The 7,555-nt window shown below is 42.7% G+C and overlaps 1 protein-coding gene across 1 annotated transcript in view; it reads left to right on the top strand.

Annotated features, from left to right (window-relative positions):
• The window catches only part of NUP98 (nucleoporin 98kDa), a 138,305-nt gene that overhangs the window by 83,516 nt on the left and 47,234 nt on the right, over positions 1-7,555 (top strand). The window contains exons 23-25 of the mRNA XM_011993708.1: positions 1,186-1,415; positions 2,689-2,955; positions 6,393-6,550. Coding sequence (XP_011849098.1) covers positions 1,186-1,415; positions 2,689-2,955; positions 6,393-6,550 — 655 coding nt within the window. The remainder of the gene's footprint in view (positions 1-1,185; positions 1,416-2,688; positions 2,956-6,392; positions 6,551-7,555) is intronic.

Raw genomic sequence — 7,555 nt, 5'->3', positions numbered from 1 at the left:
GCCCGGCCAGTGATCACCTATTATCCTTCATATTTATGTATTTTTGAGACAGTGTCTCACTTGTCACCTAGGCTGGAGTGCAGGTGCATAAGTCTCCACTTCCTGGGCTTAAGTGATCTTCCCACCTCAGCTCCCCAAGTAACTGGGACTACAGGTGCACACCACCATGCTTGACTAATTTTTTGTATTTTTTGTAGGGATGGGGTTTCACCATGTTTCCTGAGCTCAAGTGTTGCTCTACCTTGGCCTCCCAAAGTGCTGAGATTACAGGCGTGAGCCACCCTGCCCAGACTATCCTTCATTTTTAAAGTTGACTTTGAAAAAATAACAACAATGTCTCTTGAACCTCACAATTAAGAATGTTGATCCTAAATTTAGTTATTCTAGGTTAAGCATTATCTTGTGAATTTTGAAGGTTATTAATATCAGTCTTGAAAATTGGATCAAGGGACCAGGTACAGTGGCTCACGCCTGTCATCCCAGCACGTTGGGAGACCAAGGTTAGGGCAGGGTAGACCAAGGTAGGTCACTTGAGGTTAGGAGTTCAAGACCAGCCTGGCCAACATGGTGAAACCCCGTCTCTACTAAAATTACAAAAAGTAGCCGGGCATGATGGTGCACATTTGTAATCCCAGCTACTAGGGAGGCTGAGGCAGAAGAATCGCTTGAAGCCAGGAGGCGGAGGTTGCAGTAGCCGAGATCATGCCACTGCATTCTAGCCTCGGTAACAGTGTGAGACTCCATCTCAAAAAAAAAAAAAAAAAATTGGAACAAGCCCAGCTTAGCTATATATATGCCCATTGTAATTTAGAATCAGTTCTTTAGTATCTATAAGCTTAGCCTCATGACTTTTGATACCCAAGTATAATTTGAGAAACAGGTATCCCACAATAACTTTTGACCCTTGAGTTTTACCCAGTTGAAAATCTAACTGTTAGGATTCGCATGCTTGTTATAACCTGGCCTAAGAAGCCTTTGTATTCTGAATGCATTAATGAGATTTTTTTTCCCCAATATATAGCAGATAAGTTCAGTATAGTTTAAGGAACAAAATCTCTTTAAAACCACAGTGAAATGTTTGCCTTCTGTTTGTAACCACAAAAAGAAACAGTGGTTTGGTTGAAGTGAAATCTTAGCTTCTGTCTTAGGTTCATTTTCTATTCTATTCTTCATTTGCTCTTGTAGCCTAACTGAGTCCCCATTCAAAGTTCACTTAGAAAAACTCAGTTTGAGACAAAGGAAGCCAGATGAAGACATGAAATTATATCAGACACCTCTGGAGCTCAAATTAAAACACAGCACTGTCCATGTGGATGAACTGTGCCCTCTCATTGTCCCCAATCCGGGAGTTGCTGTCATTCATGACTATGCAGATTGGGTTAAAGAAACATCAGGAGACTTACCAGAAGCACAAAGTGAGTATACATTATGTTTTTAATCTTTGATGTCCCAGTAATAGGGGTGGTAGTGTACACAGGAGTTCTTGATACCAGTCTAGTAGGTAAATGCCTGTGCTTGTCATTTTCTGAGGCTGAGTTTAAGCAGATTCCCAAGCAAGAAGAAATTGTCACTATATTCTTGTCACTTTGTTCTTTTACCCATTAATGTACAAATTCTTCCACAAAGAATTGTAGCCAGTCAAATCCTTGGATTTATAAAATTGCGTTTCTTACCCAATCCAGAGAACGTAGGGAGAGAGATACAGTCCTTCTTGTTTTTCTTTTCTTTTTTTTTTTTTTGTTTGAGACAGAGTCTCACTCTGTCACTGTAGCTGGGACAACAGGCACGCGCCACCACACCCAGCTGATTTTTGTTTTCTCAGTAGAGATGAGGTTTCACCATGTTGGCCAGGATTGTCTCCATCTCTTGACCTCATGATCTGCCCGCCTCGGCCTCCCAAAGTGCTGGGATTACAGGCGTGAGCACCCGGCCCCTTCTTGCTTTTCTAAATCCTGTCCATTCTTCCATGTCCAGCTCCAGTACTATTGGTCTTCTCAACAACTTTGTTGTATTTCCTCTTCTTGGCTTCTCTAATGATTACCGTTCTCCCCTATCATGACCATGTTTTTCTGAATCAATACTTTGATAAAGGGGTTCTCTAATTTGTTAATATTTCAAACAATAGAAAAATCATTCTGTTAATATTTCAAACAGTAGAAAAATCATTTTGTTTTGCACATCACCTTTATTGAAAATGGGCTGTTTTAGAATGTCCTGTGCCACACATTTTGGGATTTGTTTATGTTCCTTCAGTTCTTTGTATTTACTTAATTGTCTCATTGTCTTTTCAAATGTGTAAGTTATTTTACCAGTGCATACTTGTAAGTGGCTTAAATGATGAACAGTGCTTTTGTAGATTGATTTTTGTAGATACAATTTGATCAAAGTAGACATCATCTGAGATGACATTAGCCATAATTAGGCTTGGGGAACCTATTTAACGGTTACATTTGTTACGTAAGTACCACAGAAACATGATGTGAGCAAGCATTTATTTATACCATATACTTCTGGAAATTATAACATGAAGCTGAGTGAGGTAGAGACAGATTCAGGGTAATCAACTTGAGTGGTTGTTCGAGATGTTTATTAATTTATGTATTTTTAACATCACAGTTAGAAGGATGCCCTCTGCGAAGTTGTTGTAAGGCTTTGTCTCATAACATTGTTTTTCTCTTCCTGCCTTAGTTGTGAAGCACTGGAGCCTGACATGGACACTATGTGAAGCCCTATGGGGCCACCTGAAGGAGCTTGACAGCCAGCTAAATGAACCCTGTGAATACATTCAAATTCTAGAGCGAAGAAGAGCTTTCTCCCGCTGGCTATCCTGTACTGCCACACCTCAGATTGAAGAGGAAGTCTCCTTAACCCATAAAAGCAGCCCTGTGGAAGCTGTATTCAGCTACCTTACAGGCAAAAGGATCAGTGAGGCCTGCTCTCTGGCCCAGCAGTCAGGTGGGGAGGGATTATGGTCCTTCTCTGCGCCCCTGTCGCCTTCCTACTCATCGCCTCCTTCCTGTCCCCCCGACTGTGCATTTCCCTTTGACTGCTAGTCTGTGAGTGTTAATTGTGGACTTCCCAGGAAGATTGCTGGTTCCTGTGGAATATGTAATGTAACATAAAATTTAAATGTTAATCAAGTAAACAATGTTTAAGGTCCTAAACAGAGAATTAGAAGACATACTTCAGGTGCGCGCAGTGGCTCATGCCTATAATTCCAGCACTGTGGTAGGCCAAGTGGGGTGGATCACACCCACCTATTCCTGTAGAACAGGAACCATGACGGGTTTGGTTTTTTTGTTTTGTTTTGTTTTGAGAGAGTTTCTTGTTGCCCATGCTAGAGTACAATGGTGCCATCTCGGCTCACTGCAACCTCCTCCTCCCGGGTTCAAGTGATTCTCCTGCCTCAGCCTCCCAAGTAACTGAGATTACAGGTGCCTGCTATCACGCCTGGCTAATTTTTGTATTTTAGTAGAGACAGGGTTTCACCATGTTGGTCAGGCTGGTCTCGAACTCCTGACCTCAGGTGATCCACCCACGTTTGCCTTCCAAAGGGCTGGAATTACAGGTGTGAGCCACTGTGCCCAGCCGAACTGTGTCTTCTAATTCTTTTTTTTAGGACCTTAAACATTGTTTACTTGATTAAAATTTAAATTTTATGTTACATTACATTTGTAATAAAACTGGAAAGCATAGATCAAAAGCTATAAATCAAAATCAACTATAAGCAGTACTCTGAATTGCTATAAAATATGTTCTGTATCAATTCACTTCATTCAGATAAATACATAGAAGTTGAATTTCTGGATTGAGGTACTCACTGGCTTTTTAAAAGGAATTTGTATGCATATATTTACTTTTTAAAGTTCTGTTTCACTAATGAGGCAATTCAGCAGGTGCTTAATGACTGCCTAGATATAAATCTTTTTTTTTTTTTTTTTTCTTTTTTCTTTTTTTTAAGACAGAATCTGTCTCTGTGTCGTCCAGGCTGCTGGAGTGTAGTGGAGTGCAGTGGAATGATCTCAGCTCACTGCAACCTCCATCTCCTGGGTTCAGGCAATTCTTCTGCCTCAGCCTCCTGAGTAGCTGGGATTACAGGTGCCTGTCATCGTGCCCAGCTAGTTTTTTGTTTTTTGTTTTTTGTTTTTTTTGGTAGAGACACGGTTTCACCATGTTGGCCAGGCTGGTCTCAAACTCCTGACTTCCAGTGATCTACCCACTTTGGCCTCCCTACTGCTGGGATTACAGGTGTGAGCCACTGTGTCTGGCCATAAGTCTTGATAAGAATACAGGATGGCATAGCTCAGCTTAATCTAATATGATTAGATCGTTATTCAAACCTTGATTGTTGGAACCTCATTTATCCAAAGCCAACTAATTGGAGCCATTGACTGGATTTATTTTGAAGGGTTTGGCTAGTTTTGGGATTATAAAGAACAAATCACAGGAAAAGCCAGAATCAGTAAGCTATATAAAGGGCTTGTTGCATTCCACTATCACTACGTATTTAACCTCGTAGCTTTCTTTTTTTTATTTTTTAAATAGAGATGGGGTCTATTTGTTGACCAGGCTGGTCTCAAACTCCTGGCCTCCTTCCTCAGCCTCCCAAACTGCTGGGATTAGAGGCATGAGCCACCACATCCAGCCTCAGTCTGGTACTTTTATGGTCTTTCTGCATTTCTACAGTGAGAGTTTATCTTTGGGATTGATCTTCTTTTTTTTTTTTTTTTTGAGGCCGAGTCTCGCTCTGTCACCTGGGCTGGAGTGCAGTGGCCGGATCTCAGCTCACTGCAAGCTCCGCCTCCCGGGTTCCCGCCATTCTCCTGCCTCAGCCTCCCGAGTAGCTGGGACTACAGGCGCCCGGCTAGTTTTTTTTTGTATTTTTTAGTAGAGACGGGGTTTCATTGTGTTAGCCAGGATGGTCTCGATCTCCTGACCTCGTGATCCGCCCGTCTCAGCCTCCCAAAGTGCTGGGATTACAGGCTTGAGCCACCGCGCCCGGCCTGGGATTGATCTTCTATGAACTTAGAATGATTATGAATCATTTAAAAAAGGTTATGCTCACCAGGACACCAACACGTAATAGGAAGGAAAATGCCAAAAGTCAGATTCTTAGGTCTATTCATTCATAAACTCCACTTTCTTCCTTTTTATTTTGACTCAAAGGCTAAACCTCTGGTAAAGGTACTGCCTTTTAGGTTACTAAAGCTTTTGCTTTACTACTCCCCCCTCCGTTTTTTGGGGGGTGTTTTTTTGTTGTTGTTTTGCAAGACAGAGTCTTGCTGTGTCCCCCAGGATGGAGTGTGGTGGCATAATCTCAGCTCACTACAACCTTCGCCTCCTGGGTTCAAGCGATTCTCCTGCCTCAGCCTCCTGAGTAGCTGGGATTAACAGGTATGTGCCACCACACCCGGCTAATTTTTATATTTTTAGTAGAGATCCCATTTCGTCATGTTGGCCAGGCTGGTCTCCAACTCCTGACCTCAGGTGATCTGCCTGCCTCAGCCTCCCAAAGTGCTGGGATTACAGGCGTGAACCACTGCTTCCAGCCTTTTTTTTTCCTTTCCCCCCCAACCCCGCCCCCAGACAGAGTCTTGGTATCACCCAGGCTGGAGTGCAGTGGTGCAGTCTCTGCTTACTGCACCTTCTGCCTTCTGGGTTCAAGTGATTCTCATGTCTCAGCCTCTTGAGTAGCAGGGACTCCAGTCACGTGCCACCACACCAGGCTGATTTTTGTATTTTTAGTAGAGACAAGGTTTCACTATGTTGGCCAGGTTGGTCTCGAACTCCTGACCCCAAGTAATCTGCCCGCCTTGGCTTCCCAGAGCACTAGGATTACAGGTGTGAGCCACCGTGCCCAGTGTTTTCCTCCATTTTTCCTTTTTATGTTTAAGATGGAGTCTCGCTCTTGTTGCCCAGGTTGGAGTGCAGTGGTGCAATTTTGGCTCACTGCAACCTCCACCTCATGGGTTCAAGCGATTCTCTCACCATGTTGGTCAGGCTGGTCTCAGACTCCTGACCTCAAGCGATCCACCTACCTTGGCCTTCCAAAGTGCTGGGATTACAAGCATGAGCCACCATGTCGGGCTGTTTTCTTCCATTTTGTAGCTGAGGTGTCTTGCCTAGTATCACAGAAGTAGTGGTAGATCTGTTGTTGATTTCTATATGTTACTCAGTCTATATGTAATTTAGATTAAACTACTTTGCAAATTTTCTATCCAAGCAGAAAATGGTAAGTTTTTGATCAATATTTTGGCACTACTGTAGAAAGCAGTTACCGATTTTAAGTCCTCCCTTCTGAAGCCTGGAAGAAATAAAGATGATGCCCCCAAGTGTTTGACCAAGTCCGTAAACCCTTAGTAATAACCAAAAAACTTCCATTTCTCTTATAGGTGATCATCGTCTGGCTCTTCTTTTATCTCAGTTTGTGGGTAGCCAGTCAGTCCGGGAGCTGCTCACCATGCAGTTGGTGGATTGGCATCAGCTCCAGGCCGACTGCTTCATCCAGGATGAAAGACTGCGCATCTTTGCTCTGTTGGCTGGAAAACCGGTATCTTCTACTTTTACCATAATATCTCACATCAGCTTTTTCATAAATCGAAGCTAGTTTGAGGTTGAGGCAAGGGGTGATCTTTGTAAATTGTGCACAGTTACACAAAATGTGTTACACATTGGCCAATTTGTTTTCAAATTATAAAGACAGGCATGCACACTATTTTAAAATTCTAGTTGTATAGAAATTAAAATGTTAAAATATATCATATCCCATGTCATATAGCAGTAAACAATATAAATAATTTATCTTCCCAGAAATATTCTATTTTTGTTAATTAATTTTTTTGAGACAGGGTCTGGCTCTGTTGCCTAGGCAGGAGTACAGTGGGGTGATCTTGGCTCACTGCATCCTCCATCTCCTAAGTCCAAGTGATCCTCTCACCTGAGCTTCCCAAGTAGCTGGGACTACAGGCATATGCCACCATACATAGCTAATTTTTAAGTCTACATCCGCATATATGTTGTTCCTATTTACATGTTTGTAATATACAGATGAAATATACAAAGCATTCTGTGATTATTTTTATTTTTTTCATTTAAAAAAGAATTTATAGCGATAGGGTCTCAATATGTTGCCTAGGCTCGTCTTGAACTCCTGGCCTAAAGGGATCCTGCCACCTAGGTCTCCAAAGTGTTGAGATTACAGGCATGAGCCACCACACCAGCCCTGCAGCTTTTTTTTGAGACAGAGTCTCGCTCTGTTGCCCAGGTTGGAGTGCAGTGGTGCTATCTGAGCTCACTGCAAGCTCCACCTCCCAGGTTCACATCATTCTCCTGCCTCAACCTCCTGAGTAGCTAGGACTACAGGCACCTGCCACCACGCCTGGCTAATTTTTTATATTTTAAGTAGAGACGGGGTTTCGTCGTCTTAGCCAGGATGGTCTCGATCTCCTGATCTCCTGATCTCCTCATCAGCCTCCTGAAGTGCTGGGATTACAAGCATGAGCCACCACGCCTGGCCCCATGTCATGAATCATTATTCTTTTTTTTTTTTTTTTTT

The sequence above is a fragment of the Mandrillus leucophaeus genome, unplaced genomic scaffold (genome assembly GCF_000951045.1).
Source record: "Mandrillus leucophaeus isolate KB7577 unplaced genomic scaffold, Mleu.le_1.0 Scaffold432, whole genome shotgun sequence".
In the NCBI taxonomy this organism is placed as follows: domain Eukaryota; kingdom Metazoa; phylum Chordata; class Mammalia; order Primates; family Cercopithecidae; genus Mandrillus; species Mandrillus leucophaeus.
Note: the sequence above shows the minus strand (reverse complement) of the source record. Positions and strands in the feature narration are given on the sequence as shown.